This window comes from Phodopus roborovskii, unplaced genomic scaffold, assembly GCF_943737965.1.
Source record: "Phodopus roborovskii unplaced genomic scaffold, PHOROB, whole genome shotgun sequence".
Taxonomy (NCBI): Eukaryota; Metazoa; Chordata; class Mammalia; order Rodentia; family Cricetidae; genus Phodopus; species Phodopus roborovskii.
Genome location: NW_026126480.1, coordinates 47,013,847 through 47,041,672, shown reverse-complemented (window position 1 = coordinate 47,041,672; position 27,826 = coordinate 47,013,847). Strand labels below are relative to the sequence as shown.

Below are 27,826 nucleotides of genomic sequence, written 5' to 3'. Positions count from 1 at the left end.
TAACTTGGGTGATTGATGGTGGGTTGCCCAGGGCTCCTACAGGGTGGAGGTGTCACTGTCCCTGCACAGACAAAGGGTCAAGGCCAAAGGACACTTTGGTTTGAACAACACAGCATGCTCCATTAACCCCATCCCAATGAAGATGGAGCTGCAGAAGTCAGGCCAGAAGTCAGTCTCTCCTTCCCATGGGTCCATGGAAACTAGGACACCTTTGTGGCTTTGGCTCAAGGGCTCTGTTCACTGGATGGTGAAAACGATGACAGAGGAGAACAGTTAGGCTTGCTTACAGCATTCTTTCTTTTAATGCAGTTGAACCTACAGCCTCAGAAGAGAGTCAGGCCTATCCAAAGCTGCAACCTGAGGAGCAGCTGAAGACCCACTAGTCGCCCTCCTGCCAATCACCACACCACACAGGGGTAGCAGCTCCTCACTGTGGGAGGTACTTGTTATCCCTGCTGACACCACTTTCCTAGTATTTTGTGTTAAAAAATATATTTTGAGGCTGTGATGCTGGTGGGTGAAGCGAAAGGTTTCCAGGGAAAGTTGCAAATGGATGTTCTTTGTTCAAGGTCATCTCCAGTTTCAGTTTCCTTAATTCTTCCTGAAGTTTCTTGGCCTTTGGGGAGAATACAAGGAAGTGTAAGTTAGACAGGCAGGACAGGCAACATTTTTAAAAGACTGGATCGAATTTATGCTGCTTGGCCTCAGCCTCCATGATCTACCTAGCAATGGGATTATCTAGTCTTTGGTCAGGATATCAAGCTACTACTATGTAGACTACGGACGGTACCCTTTCTCTAGTTGTTGCTCTCTTTTGAGACAGGGTCTTGTGTAACCCCACTCTGGTGTGAGCTTCACTATGTAGCCAAGTATGGCCTTGGGACTCCTAATCCTCCTCCCTCTACTAAGTGTGGGATTGTAAGCATGTGCCACCATGTCCCATGTGTTGCAGATCAAACACGGGGTTTCATGGATGCCAGGAAAGCTAATTTTTTTTCTTTATTGTTCCTTTCTCTTGCTCTGGCTTCTCCTGAAATAGGCTGTCACATGTTGAACCTCTCAGAACGATCTTCTAATTGTTGCTGTCTTAAAATCTTGTTTCAATTCTGTTGTCCATCTCCTTTTTCTTTTCATTCTACTTCCTGGAGGACTTATTTAATATCACCTCCAAGCACTTGGCCTGGTTCATGGCAGCAGCTGTTTCCATCAATGCCCAGGGATTAATGCTATTAAGTGCTGATGGGGGATGTCATTTTGTAAATATGTTTCTCTTATTGGTTAATGAATAAATCACTGTTGGCAAATAGGAAGGCAAGATAGGTGGGACTAGGAGAGGTGGAGGATTCTGGGAAAGGTAGTGGGGTCATGGCGTGATCTGGAAGAAAGTAATAGAGTCTGGCATTCTCAGTAAGATAAGACCATGTATAAATACATATATTAGTGATTATGGGTTAATATTTAAGACAGAGAAAGCCAATAAGAAACACTAGTAACTGGCCAACAGTTTCATAATATTAATATAGTGTCTCTGTGTGTTATTTTGGGACTGACCAGGCTGTGGGACCAGGCTGGTGGGAAATTGCTCATAACAAAGTGCTGCTGCTGCTGCTTCAAAAATTTGTTTTAAATGTATGACTGTTTTGCCTGCATATATGTATGTGCATCACATATGTGTCTGATGCTACAGAAGTCAGAGATTGCACTAGATCCCCTGGAATTAGAATTAAAGATGATTCTAAATTGCTATGTGGGTGCTGAGAACTGAATTTAGATCCTCCAGAAGAGTAGCAGGTGCTCCAGCTCTATTGTGCCCTTCTTAATTTGGTCTTTGTTTATCCCTTTCTGCTTTCTTGCAAGCTTGTTGAGGTCTCTCTTGAAAGGCCAAGAGCAGGCCGGTTCCTCATTTATCAGGATGAGACCCCAGACAATGACCAGACCTCACAGGTGTTGCTGGCTGAGCACTGGCCACTCTGTGTTGAGCTAATTCCAGGGATCACCTATATAGTCTGTGTGTCAGTTGAGAGGCTTGGAGAGTAGTATACTGAGAAGGCTCTTCCTGCCCTGACAGTGACATGTGGGTAGCCATGGCTCACTCTCTAGGTCCCCAGGACCTCACAGTGGCTCCTCTACATCTACCTGCTCACCTCGGGGCAGACCCCCAAGGTGCCCTCACACACTCAGGAAGACATCACACGGTCACTTTCACCACACCTCTCTCCTGGCTGTAAGAATGAATTCCTTAGGAAGACAGGCTCTGCTGGGTGGGCTAGTGAGACAGTGGTGATTCTCCAGGGGACAGGCTTTAAGCTTTAACCACTGTCCCTAAGTTTGCATCCTTTTTTAAAAGACATTTTTATTAGTCCTTTGAGAATTTTGTCTATCATGTTTTAATTGTATTTACTCACCTCTTCCAACTCTTCCCAGATCTGTGCCCCCTCCCTACCCACCTAACTTTGTGCTCCCCCCACAAAATCCAGTAAGTCCAATTTGTGCTGCCCAAATATTCTTGGATGTGTGACTCACTGAAGTATGGTCAATTGACTGTCACCTGGGGCAGACACTAGGGCATCTTCACTTGCCTATAATTCATTATCAATAGCCTCTCTGCTAGGAATGGGACTTGGTACCAAATCCATGCTGAGATTTGGCCTGGGTTTGCATTCTTGTATTTTAGGCATCTGTAGAATGAATCTCATAACTGGTTGGTGTTTTCTCTCTCTCAGCAGGCTCTTAATACTATACCTCCAGGGACTTCCTTCTTACAAAACTTTGCTGGCCTCATTATGTGTTAGGATACAGGCTCAGCTATTAGGCCAAAGGTCAGATAACAGTTCTGGGAGGCCAGAAGCCAGTGCTGTAGACACCCTGCAACTGGGCATCCAGGGCTTTCTCCTCAAGTTGTTTTGCCCCTACTTTCTCTGTCTAGAATGGTAGCACCAGTTTTGTTTCTTTCTGCTGTGGTGGAATGATGATTAATCTGGGTGCAAACGAGTCGTGCTGATGGGAAAAGTTCATGGTGGGTTTGTGTTTACCTTTGTCCATCTGGACGGGGCAGAGATGGAGTCACAGATAGGCTGTGCAGAAAGCTTGGTCTTGAGTCAGTGTCAGATTAACCTGGAACTAAGCAGTGGCAGGGTCATGGACACCCAAGTACCACTATCACAAAACCTCTTTTTCCTTCTACCAGCTTCCTATCAGAGCAAGAAGGGCCTCTACTCCGTGATTCTCTCAAAAGGCAGGGCCACTGAGGCACAAGGTGGGTGCTGATGGTATCGTATCAGTCAGTAGGTGGGACTGTGGTTAGACTGCAAGAGTCTGGGAAGGGTTTAAGGGCACAATTTGCTCTGTTTAGGAGGTCAGGGGCGTGGCCATTCAGATCTCTGTGGATTTGGCACCCTGTTCTCTTCCCAGGCAACAGCAATGATCCAGCCCTCTCTAAGCAACTCCATTTCAGCCGGAACAGGGCTTCAGCCTCATCTTTGGGTGTGAAGCCTTACGCAAAGACTACACAGACTTGTGGAATGGATCGGTTCTGTCCTCAGAGGCCCTTTGCTAGCACATGCATCCCATTTTGCCTAGTGCAGCTGAGGGCTAACAAGTAGCCAGGATATTTTCTGGAGACCGCTAATACATGTGTGGTAGGCAACCCACATTGTTAGAGGGTACCTGCTCTGCAGTGATATAGAATTCTCTTCCATTAGTGAGACATTCTCAAACGGGGCAACAGATACTCACAGTTTCCAAATCCTGGTTGGCCATCTTCATGTCTTGCAATGGGTTGGTACCCAGGAAGTTTCTAGCACGGATCTGCTGTGTATGCCGCCTTATCTTCTCTTCCAGCTCTGCTAATGGCGAAGCACTGGAACACAAGACACTTGCTACTTGGATGTTGGCCTTAGGCTAGTGGTCCTCATTCCAACCATAGAGAAAGTACCTTTTCTCTTGCAGCCCACAAACCATTTGAGGCACCATGTGGCTCCTTGCCTCCCCCAGAGATGCTGGGTTTGATGCTACAGGGTCATGATGCTTAAACACTCTCAAGTTGGGGCTGGAGAGATGGCTTAGAGGTTAAGAGTACCATGGTGCTTACATAGGGCCTAGGTTTAGTTCCCAGCACCCCATGGCGGCTAACAACCATCTCTAACTTCAGTTAGAGTGCCTATTTTTAGGAGCCCATTTTATATATGTGGAGAACATCATTCCTTTTCATAGGTAAAACAGTTTTGCTGAACCTTTAGACAAAGCAGAGCATCTCATTGATCTGAGATTTTTAAATATGTCTCTATCTCTGTTAACATTGGGCTGAGACTCCAAGGTTGCTATTTGTGGACTGTAAATACACTGATTTAGAATGGCAGAAAGAGGTCAGAAACCCCTGGCTAAATGTCAGGAGCCCCACATCCCTCCCCACACAGTTTAGTAGTCTGCCACCTGCCCTGGACCCTGCATAGCTTCTACACTGTCCCAGAGGCTTGGCTCAGGGATCTCCCCCTCCCTTGTTGGTCCTTTGTTGGCACCAACCTTCCCCAATGCTCTCCTGAGCTCCAGGTGGCCTGAGCTCTTAGGACAATTGCTGTGCTACCATCTCCTGATATCAGCAACCTGGTGAGTCCTTAGCCAGAGACTCCAATATGAGGGTGTTAAGTCCTAAGCTACCATGAACCAGCCTTCTCATGTGTTCTGCCTCCTTTCCTTTCCTTTCCTTTCCTTTCCTTTCCTTTCCTTTCCTTTCCTTTCCTTTCCTTTCCTTTCCTTTCCTTTCCTTTCCTTCCTTCCTTCCTTCCTTTCTTTTTTTTTTTTGTTTTTGTTTTTTGTTTTTTGAGACAGGATTTCTCTGTGGCTTTGGAAGCTGTCCTGGAACTAGCTCTTGTACACCAGGCTGGCCTCGAAATGACAGAGAGCTGCCTGCCTCTGCCTCCTGAGTGCTGGGACTAAAGGCACGTGCCACCACCGCCTGGCCATGTGTTCTGCCTTTCTTTCCTGGAATCTTTTGGCAGGAGCCATCCCCAGCACACCAGGATGGGAGAGCTAGCTATAGTCCTACAGGCTGAAAAACAGCACTGAGGGGAAGACAAGTGCTTAAACCCTGGAACAGCGGGGGCTGGGTGGGGCTGGTGGTGACTGCAGCTGCACCCCTGCAGTTCCAGTCTTCCGTGTCTGCATGGGCATCAGGCAGGGTAATGGAATGCCAAGGGCGGGGACCGGGTCTTCCTAGATCACCACCTATGCTGGGTGCTCACAGCAGGCTGGACAGTCCGTGGCACTTGACGCATGCATTGGGCAGCCTGTGGCATTGAGCTGGGGAGCCCGGAATGCAGAACTGTCACCAACCTCATTTCTGCACTTCTCTGTGCCATCCTCTCTCTGCTGTACTTCACTTTCCCGAATGGATTCACTGCCGTTTTCTCGTGGTCTATCAGGTCGGTGGCAAAGGGAATCTTTGATGCCATCTAGAAAAATGCAACAAGGTATTTCCAGTAATGCATGAAAAAAGCTGTTCTTCCCCACAGCCCCACTTGCCTGGCTCGTGAGCTTGCCCTTAATCCTGCTAGGCCACCCAGGGGGACATTCTTTATGGGCACCCCAGTCCTATGTCTTGACTAACAGTCACGCCCACCTTGTTCCTTGATTCAGGCATCTCTCAAATGCCCAACAGACTAGGCTGGAGTGGAGGCAATATACAGCAATGGACCCTAGGGGCGTTCAAGGTTGCTACAGTTGATCTAGGATATCCTGAGACTTTGTCACATGACAGAAAACACATGACTGTAACTGGACCCAAGTCATTTACACAGGTGTGAGTTAGTTTTAAATCACAAAGTTTCAAGCTAATACAGAAGTGCTAACACAAACCAAGTATATAAAGCGCAGGCCTTGAAGTTGGCCAGCCTGCAGGAGAGAGCTTCTGGCCATGGATCTAGACATCATGAGTAGGACATTTGACAAACCTACATGTGACTCAAGTTTTTCTCCCTGAAAAAGAAACTGCATCCTGAAGAACACCAGGGCATGCCCAGATGTGCCCATTGGCACTGCCCACCCTCCTACCCCCTTGCACTCCACAGCCCTCAAGGCCAAGTAGTGCTAGCTCGTTCCACAGAGTTCTGTCAGTGTGTTTCCAGGACATTCCGCAGCCCTTCTGCCATGTCACCACATCGGTTCCGTCTCAGACTTCACTAAACTGTAGAAAGTGAGAACAGAGCATGGGGAGAGGGACCTAGCTTAGAGAAGAAACTTATGTGCCCTTTGTAATGTTAATGGATTACCTGGAGTCAGGGAAACACAGCCCTGCTCTTCACCAAATCCCAGGCACACTCCTTATCTGGACTGCCTGAAGTCACTCAGACTGATGGCCACCCATACCCTATTTGGCCTTCCTTACCCACTGTGATTCATGTTGCCTGTCTTCCTAGTAGCCCTGCCTTCTGTCCCACAGCCTGGGTCATGCTGTCACCTGACTGCTGTGGTCTTCCTCCAGGGCCTCTCTGTCACAGACACATCTCTAGGCTACTCTTCAAATTCTCCTCTGGCTATGACTTGAGCTCTCCCTTCTGATCCCATCTCCCCATTCCCACCCAGTCTTTCCTGCTCTGCTCAGTCTTAAGAGACAAGCTATGCCTCAATCCTAACCCTGACTTCTTGAGAACCTGAGCTGTCCTTTTCCCTCTGAATACTAGAGGTAAGGGAGTTTCATCCTAGTAATTACAGAAACAGAAGTTGAGACTAGAGACATTTCGATCTTACTCCCAGGTGTTTTGCTGAAGTGGCCAGCTTCCTGCAGAGCCATCAGATGGCATCTGAAGCTGTGTCTGCAGTTCTAGCCAGCAGATACTCCTGGACAGGACATGCTGGTAAGGGCAACAAAGGCCACGTGACCAGAGCTGCTCACTGCTGCCTCCAGGGGATGAGATGGGGAACTAACCCAGCCCCAGATTCAGGAACTTAAGTGTGTGTGCATCTGTCTACAGTGTGCAAGGTACATGCATACGTGCCCCTTAGGGGGAGGCATGCTGTCAGACTCCAAGGCTGACTAGATAAAAGTGAGATTGGGTGGAAGGTGTGAGACCAGGCCAGGGGAGGGGCCTGGTTTCTGCTGTGTGCTATCTGCCTGCAAGGGTGGACTTTGAGCTCAGCCAGACGTGACTCCCTATCAGACCTGTATCTTCCCTTCTCAGCAGAAGATTTCCAGGGCTGGGGTCTTATCTGCCAGCATGTGCAGTTCAAACCAGCATTCCTGGCGCTCCAAAAGGCCTGGAACCCAGGAAGATACAGTTAGAGGACAGGAGCCACCACACCCTTCTTTTACAGCCAACCCCACCCCGGAAATGCATAGGGCTGGGACACAGCTAAATTCCACATGCTTGCTGGCTGTGACAGCTGCCTTACCATAGGTCAAAAGTCTTCCAAAGAAATTCCAACAGAAGGAAATGCATGATGCTAAATCCAGGTGGTTTATTCCCTTAACGTCAGACATTTTTTTTTTTTTTTTTAAGAATCAAAAGCATGCATTTGTGGGAGGGAGCTCATCTATACATATTTTTCTATTATAGAAAAACACAGGCAAGAAAAATTCATCCAAATACCCAATTCTCTATTAACAAAAAGAATGTAAATGCTTGAAAACTGGGCAAATCTTTAGGCACAGAGAGTATTGGTAGCTGCCTGGGGGCGGTTCTCAACAGCTTTACAAGAGAGTGTCAGACATGCAATTGCTATGGAGGCTCAGAAAAAAAAAAAGGACTCAAAGGTCACAGGCAAGGCTGTTGGCTTCAGAACAACATGGGGAAGAGAAATGTCATACTTTTCTGAATATGGCAGTAGATCTGGAGTCCCACCCAGTGTCCAATTCAGAAGTCTTTAAGCAGTCAGTGCCTGCATGGGATATGATCTGCACACTTACGGGTCACAGGAAGCACAGGCAAGACAAGTGGGCTTTGCAATGGCAGTTCCTCATCCCACATGCTAGCTACCCGGGGTTGGCACAGTCTCTAGGCTGGAGCATCAGCTCCGCCCAGCAGCCTCCAGCTATGCACAGCACCCTGGCACCCTCTAGCGATCTCCAGCTCAATAACAGGAGCCTGTATAGACTGAGAGCTTCCCCTAGCTGGCACAGGGACATACTACCTACTGGGAGTTTGTGCAGATGACAAAATACACAACGAAACACATTTGTTCACATTCTTCCAATTAGATTGTTGTCATCTCTGAAAAAATGAACTCTCCAAAGAACACTAGTTGATTTTTTTTTTTTTTTGAGACAAGGCCCCAATGTGGCCCAGGCTGGCTTCAAACTCAATCCATAGTTGATTCTCCTGTCTCCGCCACCCAAAATCGTGCCCAGTTTCTGCGGTGCTGAGGCTCTTACCCAGGGCTTTGTGTGTGCCAGGAAGGCACTCGTCAATTGAGCCCCATTATTAAGATGATTTCCCAGAAGGCTGCTGGGGACTGTGTTCACAGACTGTTCATAGTGCAGGTGCCTCAGCTGGACAGGTAGGGCAGCGCACACCGAATGACTTTCTAGCCATTTAGAATTTCTCTTGTGAACAGATTGTCACAGTCCATTTTTCTTTTAATCTTTGATTTCTTCAAAAATATTTTAAAAGATTTATTTTTATTTTATGTGCACTGAGTTATTTGCCTATGTGTGTGTGTGTGTGTGTGTGTGTGTGTGTGTGTGTGTGTGTGTGTACAAGAGGTCACTGAATCCCTTGGAACTGGAGTAACAGACAGTTGTGAGCATCCATGTGGGTACTGGGCACTGAACATGGGTTCCCTGTAAGAATAACAAGTGTTCTTAACCACTGAGTATTCTTTCCAGCCCTCTTTGGTACCTTTCCTTCCTTCCTTCTTCCTTTCTTCCTTCCTTTCTTCCTTCCTTCCTTTCTTTTTTTCTTTTTCTTCCTTTCTTCCTTCCTTCTTTCTTTCTCTTCCTTCCTTGCTTCCTTCCTTGTTTTCTTCCTTCCTTCCTTTCTTCCTTCCTTTCTTTCTTCCTTTCTTTTTTTCTTTTTCTTTCTTGCTTCCTTCCTTCCTTCTTTTTTTTTTTTTTTTTTTTTTTTTTTGAGCTACCACCCAGTTAATAGAAGTATTTTTATTTTTTTACACATAGAAAACAAGATGGATGCAACAGTGAACACTTTGCATAGTACATGGTGTTAAATGAATAAGGAACACACAGCCCTATCTGACCTCACACACAGTGCAGAAGGCAGTGACCAAAGCTGGCTTTCAGCAGGCTTTCTCTGGAAGCCTCTGTTGTCCTCACTACATTAGGAAGATCCTGCTTCAGGCTCCAGGATGACTTTAAGGAACTAATTTTGAAAAAGGCTTCCTGGGTAAAAAGTGCATGTGACACGAGGTAACACGTCTGTTTGGGCTGGAGGAACCCAAATCTCCTGCACTTCCGTTCCAGGAGTGACCACCCCTCTGGCCAGAGATGAGTAGTAGCACACAGGTGACAGAGCTGTGTCTCTGCTGATCATGAGCAGGGGACACATACTACCCAGGGACTCTACCAGCATCAGAATGTGAAAGCCCCACCCTCTACTTTCTGTCACTCTCCTGGGGCATTCTACTATAGCAAACATTTCCATGGCTTCTTCCTTCCTTCCTTCCTTCCTTCCTTCCTTCCTTCCTTCCTTCCTTCCTTCCTTCCTTCTTTCCTTCCTTCCTTCTCCCTCCCTCCCCGCTCTCTTTCTTGTTTTTTCAAGATAGGGTTTCTCTGTGTAGCTTTTGGAGTCTGTCCTGAAACCTGCTCTGTAGACTAGGTTGGCCTAGAACTCACAGAGATCCACCTGACTTGACTCTGCCTCCTGAGTGCAGAGATTAAAGGTCTGCTCCACCACCACCCAGCCTTTCTTTTTTCTCAAGGTAACAAAGCATTGTTTGAGTTAGATGAACAATGGCAACCTGGAGACAGTTAGGTGTTAAAAGAACCCGGTGACAGAACCCTGGCTAGCCATCAGCTGCCAGCCCTACTGCAGATGAGCCCTACCAGACATCAGTGACTATGGGTCCTGCTAAGAGATCAGCAGTGGCCTCTGCTTCAGACAAGGTGTACCAGAACTCAGTGACACATGGACATGACTCACTGCCAGCAAGGCCCTACCGAAGATTTGGTGATGAAGGGTCCTGGTTGGAATCATTAATAATGAGTCTCAAGGCCTGGATCAACATGACTGCAGGGGGACAAACATGCTGTCCTGAAAGGGGTCAAGACTGGTGTCTTACTTTTCTAAGGCCACTTATACAAGGAAGAGTTTATTTGGTGCTTGGTTACAGGTTCAGTGAGTTAGTCCATGACCATCATGGTGGGGAGCATGGCGGCGAGCAGGCAGGCAGGCAGGCATGACTCTGGAGCAGTGGCTGGGAGCTTACATGTTGAGATAACAGTTGAGCAGAAAGGGAGCTAACTGGGAGTGGTGTGACTTTTGAAGCTTCGAAGTCCAGCCCTGGTGACACAGCCTCCAACAAGGCCACATGTCCTAATTCTTTCCTAACAGTTCTCCCAACTGTGGACCAAGCATTAAAACATATAAGCCCATGGAGATTATTCTCATTCAAACTACCACAGGGTACACTATGAACCCCTGACAAACTGCTCAGAGAAACATACAACACTGCTCTGTGGTAGCTTTGCCCCTAATCCAAATCTCTTGCTAAACCCTAGGAAGTGAAATCAGATGGTGATACAACAGACAAAAGTCACTGTTCAGCACTGTCCTAGAGCATCAGGTCAGCAGAGCCACCCAGACGGAGCACACCAGGGAACAATGCTAGGTGATAAGAGGATCCTACCAGAGAAGTTTGTGACAGGCAGTCTTCCTTTAGGTCCTCATACTACAGTACCAGGAATGCCTATTCCGAGGAGTACCGCTCTGTGATCTAGATGTCAACATCAAAGGGGTGTATGGAGCTCTGTACTGACTTCAGAACTTTACTGTAAGTTCTAAAATTTATCTTTTGTTTGTTTGTGCATACTGACCTTACCTGCAGGCCAGCATACCTTGATCAGAACAGCCTGTGCAAACCCTTGGGACCCTCTTTAACTATTCACTTAACCAATGGCTTACTTGGTACAGGAACTTTTTTTTTTTTTGGACACAGGGTTTCTCTGTGTAGCTCTGGCTGTTCTGGAACTTACTTTGTGGATCAGGTTGGCCTTGAACTTTACAGAGATCCACCCGTCTTTGCTTCCCAAGGGTAGGGATAGATGAAGCACCCTGCCTGCCTGGAACCAAGTACAGAGGGGCACCAGGCACATTCTGGAGGACCAGCCAGCTCCCTGGGGCTGATTGGTCCCTATACCTGCTCTGATTGTTCCCTATACCCTACTGGAACAGCATCTGCAAGTGGACGGGAAGGGATTCAGAGGGGCACTATGCAACCATTCTGTGAAACACAGACTGAGATGGGGGACTCTGGGGTCAGAGACAGTTAGCAAGGCTACTGTTCTTTAGGTCTTAAGGTGACTGACATGAAAGTGCAGACTTTACAGGATGGTGCCCAACCTATTTGATCCTTCCTCCTCAAGGCTGTCCTCTTTCCCTTCGGAACATTGAGTCCTTAAGATGGAACCAGTAGTCAGTGGGCAGAGAGCAGCCTCGAAGGCCAGGTCCTGCACACGGAGGCCTCAGCCACAGTGCTCTCAGAGTAGGACTATGTACAGCACTCCTGACTCAGAGGGGTGGCCCAAACACTGTGTGTGAGCCCCACCATGCTCACACATGGGGTCAGAACCACCTGACCTGCCACGTACCATGTTCTTATGTGGAGGCTGGAATTTATTGGCCTCCCTCCTGCTCCTCATCAGCTGGGTCTGCTCTCTCCACTCCTGCAGAGCTCTCTTGTCTCTGGAGAAGAAGCATGGTCACATTGGAGTCACAAGCTATACGTTACTGCAAGCAGAGCTTGCAAGATCCGCTGTCATTTGAGCTGCACAAAGCCTTCCCCCATCGACCTGTTCATAGAGAGTTAGTGGAAGGCTGGGAGTCCCCTTCCCTTCAGCTGGGCTTCTTCCAGTCACGTTGAGCAGAGGTGGGGTAGGCAGAAGCCAGCTGAGACCCGCTGGATGCAGGGTGCACTTCCTGCTGCAGGTTGATACCTTGCTGTGGCAGCCGGGTTCCCCAAATCCCACCGACCAGGGAAGAACCAGCTAGGCTGCAGGCACTGACTCCATCCCAGGCTGCAGACCCTGCTCAGGGTCATGGAAGCTTCTCACAAGATATTGGTCTTTCTCTTTAAATAATATTTACCTTCCATCTCACTCAATCCCAAGGCCAAGTGAACATCTAGGGATAGAGTTCACAACATCTAGAGTGGCAGGGATGCAGATGAGGGCTTGCCACATTAAAGCCACTTCTGCTGTCCCAAATCCACCTGACTACTGGAACCAGCTCTAGCCATCAACTCCAGTGGCTGGGGTCCCAGGTCCCTTTCCAGATTGGCCTCTTCTTGCCCTACTCAGAGACAGCTGTGCACTGGCTCATGCTTGCCCTGTCTGGGCCTGGGCCTCCTCATCTCCCTTTTCCCTCCTCAACTCTCTCCTATCTAGGTGCCAGGGTCCTCTGGGTTCCAACATGGGGTACAGATCTGGGTCCTTCCCTATACCCCCTCCAAGGTGTAGCTGTGTCCTGCCACCTGCCTAGATGGTCCAAGTCCCCAGCCCTCAGTGTTCAGACATGTTCCAAATCTTCTACTTAGCTCCTGGACAAGGAATTCCATTCACTCTTCCAGCTCTCCATCACAGAGAGCAGGAGAGATCTGCTCACCCTGCAGGAAGCTCCCAATTGGGAAAGTGGGAGCCCCATAGCTCCTCAGCAAGGGACAACAACAGAGGCAGGACAATGGAGATAATTCGCTGGTTCTTTGTATACAAGGCATGTTCTCAACAAAGCTGAGTGATCCACTAAGGAAGAAGACAACTGACTGCAGGGTTTCTGGTATGATGCTGGCCATGGGCCACCATGGATGTTGCTTGTGAGCAGTCTGTCCCCATCAGGTCCCAGACAAACAGAGGCAGAATTCCTGATTGTGGCCTCAGGAGGTTTATTTATAGCCAGACTTCAGAGGGGGAGGAGTGGGAGGCTTCAGATATCTGAGCCTGATGCTGCCAGGATCCCAGATCCTGACAGGACAGGGGAGGAAAAGTGAGGAAAATTAAGTAGGAGAGAGAGAAGATGAAGTCAAAGGCATTGTGTGGGATGTGACTAAGAGCTCACAGAGGCTATATGGACAAAGAGTCTGCCCTTGCTTTCACCACCCTGCACATGTCCACTGGGATCCCCCACTGGCCAAACCCAACCATGAAGCTTGGGGCCCTGTGGTACTGTAGATGTGGTCCATACTGGCTGGTTGCAGGGGGCCCGTAACAGGACACAGCTGGATTGTCAGTGGAGCTGTAGGGCAGAGGAGAATAGTTGTTGAGAATGGGATAGGTGACAAGCTAGCCACATGAAACCAATGGTGCCACCAACATGAGGGAAGCTCACAGGTGACCAATCACGACTGACAACATACCTTAGATATGATGGCAGGCCCTAGGGGTGGGCAGGGGAGGAGAAAGGCACTTGGGTGGGTGGGGGGGGCCCACACAAAAAAAGCTCAAGGCACTTGAAAATGCAGACAGGGGACAGTAAACTGCCCAAAGGATGCCCATTAACTACCACATTGTGCGAGTCTAAGAAGTCTCTGGACTGCCAAGCAAGAGCCTGGGCATTTCAGAAAACTACAGACTGTGTGAAGTGCGTGAGGGCTTCCAAAGGAGGGAAGGTGCCTGGCCAGGAGAACAGAAGCCACCAGACCTCGCCTGAGGTTGGTGACAATATCATACCAGCACAGTTGGCCACTGGGCCCCCAATCCTGATGCTATCCCATCCCAAGCACACCTCCTCCGCTGCTCCAGCATTGTTTCCTTTTCTTGGAGTTCCCTGAGAGCAGCCATATGACTGTCGTCCCTGTTTGTATGAGCTGTGGTTTGGTACATTGAAGGGAGGCTGGGCAAGATGCCTTTGAAGGAGGTGGACTTCTTTCTAAAAAAGAAAAAGAAAATCACAAAATGATGAGAGCTAAAAATGTAACTTCATGATGGTCACTCATATCTGTGGGAGATAACAGTGCTGAATATGTGCAGATTTCAAAGAAGGATTATAGAGCTGGGCGGTGGTGGTGCATGCCTTTAATCCCAGTGAGGCAGAGGCAAGCAGATCTCTGTGAGTTCGAGGCCAACCTGGTCTAGAAAACTAGTTACAGGACAGGCTCCAAAGTTACACAGAGAAACCCTGTCTTGAAAACAAACAAACAAACAAACAAAAATGGGTTATAGTATATGATCTTGACTCAAAAAACAAAACAGAACAAACAAACAAACAAAAAATCAACAACCAAAACCAAGACCCCAGCTCCTCTTCAATAAATAACAGAAAAGCTTTAAAGGGGTCTTGGTGGGAATACTGGATACTGAAATAGTCACTGGTCCCAGCTACAGCAATCCAGGGACAGCATCAGTACTGATCCACGTCAGCTGAGGACACTGTCCTCCAGATGTCCACCAGCTACTGAACTTCTGAAGTCCAGAGGAAAGGTCATCTTTAAACCACTCCCAGGAGGTGGCACAGGGTCAGCAGGGGAACCAGAGGGAGTGTGGCCACATACTGAATATCCCAAGCTCTCAAGCCATATCAGTCTCCCAGGGCTGTGTCCTGGTATCTATGACTGAAAAAGAGACCAACTTATAAAGTACTTCCAGAGCCATGACTGCTAGAATATGCTATGATTATTATTCACCACAGTCAGTGTAAAAGAGGAAAAAGGCTTCTAAACAGCAGAGCAGATGCTACTGCTCTCTACCGATGACTTGGCACTGAGAACATTCCAGCAGCCCAGGCCACCAAGACCATATGCTAAGGTGCAGGGTGTCAAGCACTCCAAACCTTGGCTGCATCATTTGTGAATGCTTTAAGCTTTAGATGAATACTCAAGCCCAGGAGCTGCAGGGATAATTCAGTGGGCGAAGTGCTTGCCACACAAGTGTGAGGGCCTGAGCTTGGCTTCCAGGCACTCATGCAGAAACCAAGAGTAATGGCTCACACCTGCTGCCCCAGCACTGTGAAGTCGGGGGCGGAGGCAGCTGCTCCCAAATAGCAAGCTCCAGGTTCAGTGAGGGACCCTGTCTCCAAGATCAAGGCAGAGAGTGAGACATTTGAAGTTATCCTCTAGCCTCCCTCGGTGCATACATGGGCAAGTGTACCCATACATGTGCATATACACATCCCACAAATAACATTTACAATTTTCAAAACCACAGTATAGTCCAAGCAGGCCCCTGCCTGTCATCTTCAGACTCCCAGCTCCTGTAGTTATCTTCCCAAATGCCAGGTAGTTTTAAACCACTGGCTACTGTCAGCTCTAAGACTGTCACTCCGGGAGCCCATTATTCTTCCCTGAGATATGACGACGGCACACTTCATTCTCTTTCTCCATACATGCAGTACCACATGCCACACACATCTGCTACATGTACACACATTACACACCACACCGAAGCTTTCATCCACATGGTCTACTCTGCTGAGTGTGCTCTGTGACACTGGTGTGTTCTGGTCTTATACTCAGGACTTACTCAACATAGCCTAAATAATGTTTTTAGAATAGACAGTCATTTTAGAAAGTGGACCTTGTGCTTCAATCCTTACCTGCCTGCGGGGCCTGGCTTCCGGTGCCTTTTCTCCTTGGCATTTAGTGCTGCCCTGAGATTTGGAGGTAGCTCAACAGCCAAGAGCTTCTTCTCCAATACATCCACCTTCTCATTCTCTACAATCTCCTGCCTCAGCTTCCAGAAGCGCTTGATCTCCTCCTCACTGGGCCAGTTCTCGGAGGAGGCGCTGGATCTGCAGTGCTCACTCAGGTCTAGCCTGTCCATGGGTGGGAAGAAGTCAGCCTTCTCCTTCACCACAGCTGCCTTATGGCTTGGGACATTCAGGCCTTTCTCATTAGATGTGCCTTTCCGGGATTGAGCCAGCACAGGGTATGGAAGGTCACTGAGGTTCATGTTAACCACCGAGACTTCTGGTAGAATAAAATGACACACATTTTAGTACTTGTGGGGCCAATCTTCATTGTCAGCTTGTCTGGATTTGGAATCACCTAGAAGACACACCTGTATCACAATGAGGGCATTTGCAGAGAGGTTTGACTAGAGGGAAGACACACACAACAGCTGCTGGGCAGGGATGGACACACTGCTTGAAGAGCCCTGATCTCCTTGCACCCTCTCCACCTAAGTTACCCTTTAGCCCATGTACATGAGGCATTCTTGCCACCCTTATGGACGTTTCTGCTCCTGCCCCCCCTCACTTCGCCCCCTGCCCCTGCCAAGATATCTTGAGTCTTTATTTCCAATTAAAAGCTATCCCATATGCCTGCTGTTCTTTGGCAATACGGTGCTGACTTTTTAGAGATTTTAGTTCTGTGTGAACTGAGAAAAGACAAATTTTGACTCCTTGTGGCTCCGGCCCACTGAGGACATAGGCTGCAAACTTGCCCTCAGATGGGAAGCCGCTCCACACCATGAGTCAGGAGGTGCAGGACTGGACCCCACCATCTAGCCTCTTCTGATCTTAAACATTAAACATCTTAGCCACTCTATGGTTGACAACCCCTTCCTTAAATTTGAGTAACATACAGAACAGAGGTGACTTCCAGTCACAAACTTTACCACAGAGTGTCACACGGACGCCCATCATCTGTCACATCATGGTGGACCTGCACCCCTACAGCTGTTGTAGTGACACTTCTTACACCATTTCCTGGGCCCAGATCCAGAGCTTTCCTGGAAATGAGGTGCATTCAACCTTCTATGCCTTTAGGGCCTCCAATCTGGAGCAGAGTTAACTCCTCTTCATGCCATCCTCACTTCTCAACAGCGCAGATTACCTGCCAGAATGCTGCTTTCTCACTGGGGTCTACACACACATCCTCTAGTTTCTGCACCATGTGCCACCAGGTGTTGCCCCAGTTCCCTGCCCCCAATCCTTAGCATAATGGTTGCTGCATCCAGACTCTCACTCCTGCCTCTCAGTAACCCATAGTCCCCTGCTTGCTCCTGCTCCTGCAAGACATGAATTGCTTCCTGTAGTGCCTTTCCTCTCTTACCCTGTCCTTGTCAACCCGTCCTTCATACAAGTCTCCTAAGGGCTTGCTAAAGTGCAGCCCCTCTCCTTCCCTGGCTGCCCAATGCCACTCTCAAGTTTCCCACGACTCCTCCAAAATCATCCACGGGCCTTTGAACCCCTATCTCAGAGCTGATTCTGGAGACACAAACTAAGGCCTTTTATGAATATGATTGTTTTAAAACATTGCAACCCAGCACATACATGATATGTCAAGGCAAAGATTGATTGCTATTCCTCTCCCTTCCTCTCCTTTGTGGCTGGGTCAATATATTGACAAAATTGGACAGTTTAGTAAGTATCCTGCAAGGAGACAGCATGCTTACTAAGCTAGTTCCTGGTATCTGGGCAGGAACAGGATATGCTTCTTGGAGCATTTTAAAAAGCTGTCTCGAGGAGCACAAGGATCCCCAAGGCAATTGCTTGCTAGTGGTTGTAGGTGATGACTGCTCTACTTGCTTTCTCCCATGAACTTTTACAATATCTACCCAGACAGGTGTGGACTGCTCAGAGTGGACTTGAGCCAGGGCAAGGCATGGCATTTGGGCCAGTTTAGGGGCTGGCATTTGCCATGGGAGCCCCACAGAGGCTGAAGAAGTTGTTCTGTCTGGTTCTGATCATCTAGTCATAGGAAACACTACAAACCCTGAGGTGACTCATCTCCAGGGAAGGCATTTTCCACCGAGCAGATCCGTAGGAAGGTCAGGATGGCTACCAAGCCTTTCTGCACGATCAGGTGAGGAGGGAATTCCAGAGGACAGTGTCTCAGGTTCAGTGCCTTCAGTGTGGTGACCTGCCCTGCAGTGGAGGGGGAGCTTCTTAGAGGGGGACCCAGGAGGGAGAGGAGGGCAGAGGAGGAAGGTGACAAACATCTGATGTTTCCTTTTAAGAACTCTTCAGGTGGGGCCAGAAAGCTGGCTCAGTGAGTTAAGGCACTGCCACCAAGCCTGATGACTTGAATTCCATCCCTGGGACCCACACTCCTACAAGTCGTCCTCTGGCCTCCACACTCATGCCATGGTACTACTGCACACTCGCAAAATAAATAAATGTAATAAAAAGTATGAACAAAACTCTTCAGGGGAGACAGATAATCAATGATAATAAAAACAAACCAATCAACAGCAAGCTTCAAGTGAAATTCGTAGCAGAAAGTGGCTACATTACCAAAAATGTCTCTTTGTACCATAAAAGCTATGTGACATATAAAGAAAAGAATAGGCCCTACAGGGAGGTGACAGGAGACAGGTGTCACAGACACTGCCCTTAGGCAGCCCAGATTAGCAAATAAAGGCTTCAGCAGCCATTATAAATATAGCCAAGAAAAAAAGGAAAGTAAGATGTAAAAAACAACAACAGCAAAAAAAAAAAAAAAAAAGATGCATAACTAATTCAAGGAAAATATAACACATAGTCAAATAGGAGTGCTAACGAAACAAAGTATCAAAAAGTGCCAAGAGTTCTGGAGTTGAACATGGCAATAACTGCAACGAAAAGTTTAGCAGAGGAACTTAGCAGTGGATATAAGATGGAGCAGAGAATGCAGCTATGTTGAGAGTTCTTGCCTAGTCTGTGCAAGAATCAGGGTTCCATGCCCAGCATTAACCAGGTATGGTGGCATGTGCTGAGGTTTCAGGTAGAGTCATGGAGATCTTGAGTTCAAGGTTATCGTCAGTTACATGGGGACATGGGGGAGTTCAAGGCCAGCTTGGGCTACAAAACACTGTCAAAAGAAGGAAGAGGAGGAGAAAGAGATGGGGAAACAGTTGATGGTGATTGACATTTATCATTCATTTATTTATACATTTGTTTCTGTGGACACAGGATCTCATTCTACTGCTGCCCAGGCTGGCCTAGAATTCACCATTTAACCCAGGTTGTCCTCAAACACACAGCAATCCTCCTGTGTCATGTCCCAAGTTCTGGGATTACAGGCTTGAGTTACCCAACTTGGTTGAATTGACACTTTCTAAGACTGTCTTAGAGTTCGCTTCCCACCCCCGTCTCAAGCTGAAGTGAAAACAAGCCATGGCCTTCCATATTTGTTCTTGTGCATGACAGACCAACTCATGGGCTCTATTTCCTACCATGTGTGTCATTTTGGGCGCCTTCCCCCACACTTCCACTTCTAGATGGGCACCATGGCCAACTGATGGTGTTGAGAAGAAAGACTAAGGGAAGCCAAAGATGTCTTTATGGTGCTTTAGTGACAGAATGGCACCAAACACTGTCGCCTGCTTACCCGGAGCCTCTGACTCAGTAAGCAACTATCATGAAGTCACTGTGTTCTCATGCCTGCTGCTTCCTTTCCCTTCCAGCTGCCAGTGCCCAAACTTCCTGCCTTCTAGTAGCTGTGAGTGGACTGCACAGGTCACTTCTGCATTTTTATCTGGCTTGACAGCCTCTGTCTTTTAAAATGAAACGCACCATTCACCACAGAAAGCCAGAGTGAGAATTTCCAGTGTATAACTAAATAACAAGCTGTGCTACTCTTCACAATTAACCAGGGTGATTTGGAGACATTCTGGTGTGTCTGTGAGGTGTCTCCAGAGAGGTTTCACCAAGGGGAGGGGGGGCCTGAATGTGAGCAGCACCGTCCCATGGATCAGGGTCCTTGACTGAAAAGGCAAAAAGCAGAAAGCCACAAGCACCAGTATTCCCTGTTCTCTGCCTCCTGAGCTGTCCCAGCTGCATATCCTGTCACAGTGAACTCTGTCTTGCCTTCTTTGACGTGAGCCAAAACAAATCCTTCTACTTTCAAGCTATGTTGTCAAGGGTTCGGTCACAGCAATGAAGAAGATAACTTTAACATAGCCCATGGGTGAACTGCACCGGAAAACATGTTTCACTGAAGGACAGTCACAACACTCGGCCGCAGTGAAGGCTGTGTTTAGGACAAATGTATGTTGGAAAAGAGAAATCTGAAACCAAAATCCAAGTTTCCACTCAACAAAGTTGAAAAAAAAAAAAAGCAAATCAAACTTAGACAAAGATAAGAGAGAGTAGAGAAGACAAATCAATGTGAAGGGGAAATTTTGCATACTCCTCATCTACAGCAGAGAAAATGCACACAAGGGAGTGAGTGGCCCCACAAATCCACTTGGGCCTCAGAAGCACATGTGAACCAAAGAATCAAGGAACTGAGACTAAGTTCAAAGGAAGGCACGGAACCCAAACAGCTAGGACTCAACACTGGCTCCCAGAGAGAACAAAGCCACATGCCAGCAGCACACAGCATGATATGACCAAGTTTTCTTAGGCTGTGTGCTATATGCAAAGCTCATCTGGCCTTGGCACAGACAACACATGTGTTAACAGCTCCTCTGCCTGAGAGTAGGCACCCTATAAGGAACATGGAGACAGCCCTCTGGAAAAGCTCCTTGTGGGGAGTATTGTGATAAGTATTGTGTTAAATAAGAGAGAAAGCCCCAGCCACAGTGGGTAGCACTGTTCCCAGGGCTGGGATCCTGCACTGTAGAAAAGGAAGAAAATGAGCCAGGCACTGACATTCACCTCTTTCTGCCTCCTGCTTGGAGATACCATGTGACCTCCTGCCTCTGTCACTTCCCCTCTGTGAACCTTTGGGCTGTGAGCCCAAACAATCTTTACTTCCTTAAGCTGTTTTTGTTAGAGCATCTTATCACAGCGACTGGAAAAGTAACTCATAAACTGGGAGAGAGCCTTTGAACATCTTGCTGCCTCCCTCCCTCTATTATGCCTCACCCCTCCATCATGAGCCCCAGGAACTTCAGAGCATTTAAAGCCACCTTTCACTTTATTGTGGTACTTACCTAGCTCAACGGGTAACATTTTGATAGGATTTCTTTCTAAAAGCAAAGTTTTCAAATGTCTTTAAAAGAAAACAAAGCAACAATTTAGAAAGCAAAAGATTAAAAGATCATTTGTAAAAAGTGTCAAAGTCCTCATCTTCCTTTTCTTGGTTATTGACATCCTAACACACATCCACACTATGTACTATTAGCAACCACCTCAGAATAGGAGGGCAGCAGGAGAGCTACCTTGAATTCTGTCCTGCACCTATTATGGCGTTTCGTTTGTTTGTTTTGTTATTACTTTTCAAGACAGGATTTCTATGTGCAGTCCTGGCTGTCCTAGCATTCTCTCTGTAGACCAGGCTGTCCTCAAACTCACAGAGATTCACTTGTCTCTGCTTCCCAAGTGCTGAGATTATCATTTTTAATTCTTAAGACGATGCCCATTATTAGTTTATTGCTTTCTCCTTCTCTTTACTTCTCAGGGACCTTCACCTAAAATCTGGCATAAGGTCTCAGGTGGCTTATTCCTTCACTGTACTGTCTACTCAAAGATGGGTCTCTCTCATGGCCATCTCAGTGCAAGCAGAGAGTAGGGCTCTGGGCTGAGCTACACCCAGACTCCAAATGATGCTGAACCCATTGCCCTCTGGACTGATGGGCTTAGTGTGATCACATCTGATGGGCCTGAAGCAAAGAGAAGGCATGCTGGGGTGGAGAGCACTATAGCCTCAGCACATGGAGCAAAGCTCATGCCTGCTTACTTCATCACTCACCACAGTGTTACTTTCACAGGCGTTCTTATTATTTGAAGTTTGTTTTTGAGACAGTTTTACTCTACAGCACGGCTGGCTCTAGACCTTGCAATGCAGACCAGGATGGTTCCAATTTTTCAACAATCCTCCTGCCTCTACCTCTCCAGTGCTAGGATTACAGTCACACACATCTTGCCTTATTTGAATTTTTATGAATAAACTTTTCTTTTGAAAGATTTTTTAAAAAGTTTTGTGTGCATGCACGGTTTTTATGCCCTATGTGTACATACACACACCATGTGTCCATGGAGGCCTAAAGAGGGTAACTAAAGTTACAGATGGTCCTGAACTGCTCATGTGGGTGTTCGCAGAGAGCCTAACCTGCTCCTCTGCAAGTGCAGCAAGCCCTTCAACCGCTGACCTATCTCTTCTGCCCTAAGAAACTTAACCTAATGTGCATGGAGGCTGGTTACTTGAACCGTCCTGACTCAGCTCATGGGCTTTGCTGTGGTGACCTTTAAACCTGCTTGTATGGAAGAGGCAGCAAGGATTCAGCTCTCTGTGAGCTGACTGAGACTCAGAACAGATGACTCAGCATTGTGCCTGGACTTTGCCAAAGGCAAAGGCATTCCAGCTCATTGGCTTGAGTTCTTTTTGAAGAACTTATAGTATTTAATACTTACCAAATGTTAAGTTGAAAGTATGTGGAGGGGGATTCTGCCTGTCATGATGAACCTGTGTCAGTCTCTATAGACTGTCCTCTGTGTGAACCTCAGTACCAACTCACAACTGAGCATACACCTGCCAGCTTGTAGCCTCAGGAGAGGGAATCAGTGTGCCTTGTTTTAGTCTCTGCACCCACATTTACATATCCACACACAGAGGAGGGGGCCTCTGATGATACTGTTGTTTTAATTTTTTTTAACTTTAAAGCCTTTAATGAGCCCATAATTACTTAAAATTTCTAATTAATATGTTTCAGCCCTTCAGCAAGTAGATCCAATTTTAATGGCATAATGGGTGTAAAATCAGAGGCTCAATTATAAATTAAACAACACAAAGCAGCTGGCTTGGACTGTCAAAATCCAAGGATTCCAGATCTGAGAATTAGGCATCCCTTTTGAAAAGAAACAATAAGTGGGCTCCTCAGAGGCAGGGTTCATGTGACCTTAACCCTCAGGGACAACAACTACCGGACAGACTGAGTGCTAACCATAAAGTAATTTGTGGACAAACACCACTCAGCTGTCCCCACTTGTGAGGAAGAAAACCGCTCTGCACAGGCCACAGGCTCAGAAGACCAAGTGGCTTGGCCAGGCAGGCATCACTGGGTGGAAACAGCCCTGATATCCATTCAAAATATCCAGCTCTGCTGTCTCAACCACCTGCTGGTCAGGCACGTGCTCACCCCTCATCGGTCCCATGCAGGGTTTATCCTGTAGGCTCCAAGGTCCCCAGCACTCCAAGGAGGGTTCTTGGTGCAGCCCCAGCTCAGAAACAGCAAAACAAGCTGTTCCCCGCTGAGCTGGAGACTGAAGAGCAAAGGCTTTTGCTTTCACTATCATTTGTGTGAAGTACTCACCCCCCCATTTTTATTTAAATTTTTTCACACAATACTTTTTGAACGATACTTAAGAAAATGGAGCTTCCAGAGCAAGCCAGGCTCCTCTGCAAACCTTATGCTGAAACACAGTGGACTCATGATCTCCTACACTGGAACTGGGGTCAACCTCTACACCTCTGTTTTCTAGTCTCCTGTCGATGTCAATCCCCCTGCTCCAGTCACTTGGCCAAGCCTCCCACATGGGCCACTGCCCTGGCTGCCTGCCAACTCCTTCTCTCCTTTGCCCTCCAGCTTGCTTCCTTAGGCAGTGATCGGGGGCCAGGTCTAATTCTTTCCCTACTCACATTCGGTTCTTTCAAAATAAATTTCTAAGTTGAGAACACAGACCCCAAACCTTGGAGGCCTTCTCGGCCCCATTTCCTACCATGTCCCTGATACCTGGTAAGGGACTTGTCAGCTCTTTCCTGTGCCCAGATGTGTGAGGTGAGAGGCGGGCCTGAAGTGAGTATCCAGGGCAGATGTAACACTGGTACAGGGGGACATGGCACAGAGAGAGGGCCCAGGAAAGGAGGTGGTGAGTCTGCAGGGGAGTATTGGGTGGAAGGCTGGTTGTCAAGGGTGAGCTCTGTAACTGGGAGTTCCAGGAAACCCTGGGAAGCTGGGGTGGGGGGTGGGAGAGCACGAACGTGGCAAGTCAGTCTATATTGCTTGCTTGGAGGGTTTCCAGCTTTCCAAAAGGGGCAAAACTCCCCCGCAAGAGACAGGGAGGGTTCTCCCAGGCCCATGACAAAGTATGGCCGGGTTTTTATATATGCAGGGTACTCCTGAGCTTAGCTGGTTTCCCACAGCAGGGTCAGGGTGGAACCAGTTATGCAAGAAACCATGTGGACTTTCTAGAAGAGGCACCAAGGCTGCCATGTTCTACCATGTTAAAGAGCCCATCACAACATGGTTAGCTGCACCTGGATCTACTGACCATGTATCTGTGAGCTGTGTCTTCTTTTGAGACCTGCCTCTGCTTCCTAAGTGCCCAGCCCAGTTGGAGACAACCGACTTGCACACCTAAGGAGCAGACCCTTACCTGTGAGAGCCGATCCCAGAAGGAAGAGACCTGATCTTGTTGTAACGGAGGTCCAGCCATGTCAGGTTGGGCAGCAGCTGGAAGAAATCCCTTGGAATCCCACTGAGCGAATTCCTCTGCAGGTGTAATTGCTTCCACAGAAGGGGACCAGAGGATGCTTTGTCAGCCAGTGAAATTTAAAACAGGATGTATCCAAAAACCATCTCCAAAGAGACTAAAACAACCACAACTACATGTCAAACCGGAAAAAAATTACCCTTAAAGAATATAAACAGTAGACACAAGAATTGGAGAGATTTAAAACCTAACACTGTTTCCCTTCTCCCTGGCCACACCCAGTACCATCCTCACAGCAAACCCAGTGAACAAACAGTAAGAGCCTGACTCATTCCAAGTTAGCAGTTAGGAGGGAGCTATGGGACACAGATACAGTCTACTGTAGCATGATTTGTGGTGACCAGCCACACAGAAATGAGCCATCACCCAGGTAGGAAGACATGATCCATTTGATCTAAGCTCTGTAAAATCTTGTCCCACTTTGAAACCACAGTGGATACTTGAAGCCACAAACAGCACTGGGACATTGTTTGCCTATCTGTGCACTCCCACAATGAAGTGTAGCAGGTGAAGTCCGCACAGCAAGAGACCACTAATAACCAATAAAGCTATAGAATGGTTATAAGGACACATTTTATGTGATTAAAACATGATTTGTTCCTGATATTTTCTATTGGACATTCCTGGGTAAGGGAAAATACTATCACTTACATGAATTATATATGTAATATTTAACACATACATAATTCATATATATGATTTTATTATTATTGTGAATTACATGTGTGCATGGTGTGCATGCACAGAGCAGCATACATGTGAAAAATCAAAAGACAACTTTGTGGAACCAGTTATTTCTTCCACCTTTACATGGGTTCTGGGGATAGAACTCAGGTTGCTAGGCAAGCTTGAACTTACCTCCCTAGCCATCTTGCCAGCTCATGTATGTGTAATTTTGCAGTCACACTGTGGTTGGGTTATAGGCCATTTTTAAAATGCCTCCATAAATGTTACTGCTATATGCTGTAAGAGTTGTATCGTCCACATTTACACCTGCATCCACACTTGTCATGGGGCAACATCAGATGAACAGAACACTGACCTTAGAGCCAAGCTGCCTGAGTATAAATCTAGGTTTCAAAAACTATTAGCAATGTGACCTTGAGCAAGGTCTTGCGCCCCTCTGTTCTCCAGTGTCCTCGCCCGCAGAGTGGAGGTAATAGGACCTCCCTGGCAGGGTGGCACAGGAAATGTGAGTGTGCTGCTTTCCTAGTCCAGGAGCCAGAGGCGGCTTCCCTCCTTCAGGGTTTCACTGCTCTCAATTCTACTGATCCCATCTGCTTAATATAGATGACTTCCAAACATTTGGGGCTAGAGACATGGCTCAGTGGACCCAGGTTCAATTCCAAGCACCCACATGGCAGGTCACAACTGTCTGTAACTATAAATCCAGGGGTCCCAACACTACTACACAGGTAAAACAACAGTGCATGTAAAAATAAATGTTAAAAAAAGAAAATAAAACATCAGTTTGGAAACCATCAGTCTCTGACTGCTGGAAGCTGGCATGGTTTCTGGAGAGCAAAGTGGCAGTTAGGAGTACATGATATGACAAATATCTTTGACTCCACGCTTATGCATACTTTCAAGTTCACAGAATACATACCCCACATACAACATGTATGCCTCTACGTAATGCATGTCTCCATTTACATACATCCCCCAGGAACATAAGAATACATATCCACATCCATATACATGTGCCTGTCTCTAGACATGTGAGGATACTTTTCCTTTTCCACATGTGGACATGCCTTCTTCAATCATATGGTAGCAGAAGTCACTCCACACAGCATGTTTATGCCTGCATCATACATATGAGGGGACACATCCCTATACATTCATGTGTATCTCTGAGCACATGAGGACACATGTTCTTAAAGACATGCACATGCAAGCCTCCATTGTGACTCTGCTTGGCCCTTTGTATGCTCTTTTCCTGTATGTGTGAGCTAATCCTGATACTCAAGACTGGAAACCAAGGTTCCTTCTGAATGTGGGAAAATGAACATTAGGGAGGTTAACATGCTATCATCCCTCCCCAGAAAGCCTACAACGCTGGCTCTGCTCTGTCTGGAGTCAGTCATGCTGTTGTGTCCTTCCTCCAAGTTCTAGTGTGAGCAGGGTTCTTTCCATGTCCTCTGAGCATCATCAATGTCTCCAGCATGGAATTTACAACTTCAGGGACTGATTGATAAATACTTGCAAAATGCAGCCCATAACCGATAATGGTCTATAGCTTTGGGTAGTTATTACCTCACTGTTTTTTTTTTTTTTTTTTTTTTTTTTTTTTCTCGAGACAGAGTTTCTTTGTGTGGCTCTGGCTGTCCTGGGACTTGCTCTGTAGACCAAGCTGGCCTCAAACTCTGAGATCTGCCTGCCTTTGCCTCCCAAGTCCTGGGATTAATGGTGTGTAACACCATCTTTTGGCTGATTTTTTTTCATAGTAATACATTCATAGCAACATCTGTCTTCTCAGCTAGTCATGAGTCTGGGTTAGATGTATGTTACTGTATCATCTTACAACAAATCACAGTAATATTTCTAGGTTCCCGAAGAAGCTGAATGCAATTTAAAGACATTCCATGACACAAGGGCAGTGCCAGCACTGCTGGGGTATCCTCTACCCTGTCTGCCATCAACACTGCTTGCTCCAGAAAGCTTGGGGACAATGCAACATGACTAAGGAGTGCCCTGAAGGGGGGCTGACACAAAGGAAAGCCGTGTCCAAGACCACAGCAAAGTCCAAGGTAACAAGAGAATACTTCCATTTTCACAGTTCCAAGGGGCTGCAGAAAGACACATGTTTTAAATCAGAGACCTAGCCTGTTTGGGCAGTGGTCTCCTCCAAGGCTGATCTCAGCATGGGACTTTCCCATGAAGAAAGACAACCTGCAGGGTAGAGAAGGCTGTCCCATTTTTATACCTGACATACACACACACACTCTCTCTGTTGCCTGGTACCACATCTCAATTTCTCTTTGTTGTGGTCAGCCTATGAAACCCAAGTTAACCCCACAAGAAGGACAAAAGCCCAGTGCTGATTCTGTTTCTGGCTGCAAGCATCTGTGCACCACACCCTCCCAGGAACTGGGCACTTACTTGAAGGTTGGGAATTTTAAAGAACTCTCCCAAATGGCACAGGCCTCTTTGACTCAGGTCTAAAATTGGTGAGGAAGAGAAGATGACTCCCTCAAAACTCGTTTCATTAGCATCTCTGGAAAAGGAACCAGGTATGCCCTTGACAACAGCAGCATCCTCAGGATCACTGGCAGCGTCCTCCACCACTGCATTGGTGCTGGTGTCCTCCATCTGATGCCCTCCAGGGGCTACCGCTCATTCTTCTTGGTGTGGAGTCACCTGGAGACAGG

General features: G+C 47.3%; 1 protein-coding gene across 1 annotated transcript; it reads right to left on the bottom strand.

Annotated features, from left to right (window-relative positions):
* Window positions 1-273: 273 nt before the first annotated feature.
* On the bottom strand, window positions 274-27,826 carry Lrrc27 (leucine rich repeat containing 27). Its single transcript, XM_051193277.1, has 10 exons — window positions 27,558-27,826; window positions 24,339-24,469; window positions 20,957-21,015; window positions 17,811-17,963; window positions 15,690-16,062; window positions 13,884-14,027; window positions 11,756-11,849; window positions 5,332-5,450; window positions 3,736-3,859; window positions 274-616 (listed from the first exon to the last, which is right to left on the bottom strand). The coding sequence occupies exons 1-10, from the start codon at window positions 27,765-27,767 to the stop codon at window positions 470-472; spliced, it is 1,554 nt and encodes a 517-aa protein (XP_051049234.1). The 5' UTR covers window positions 27,768-27,826; the 3' UTR covers window positions 274-469.

Excerpts from the sequence above, each read along its gene's own strand:
- Lrrc27 (XM_051193277.1), bottom strand. The coding sequence starts at position 27,767 with ATGGAGGACACCAGCACCAATGCAGTGGTGGAGGACGCTGCCAGTGAT. Across the intron at positions 24,470-27,557 it reads TTAAAATTCCCAACCTTCAA|CAATTACACCTGCAGAGGAA; the intron begins GTAAGTGCCCAG and ends CTTCTGTGGAAG. Across the intron at positions 5,451-11,755 it reads AGCCTCCACATAAGAACATG|ATGGCATCAAAGATTCCCTT; the intron begins GTACGTGGCAGG and ends GCATTTTTCTAG.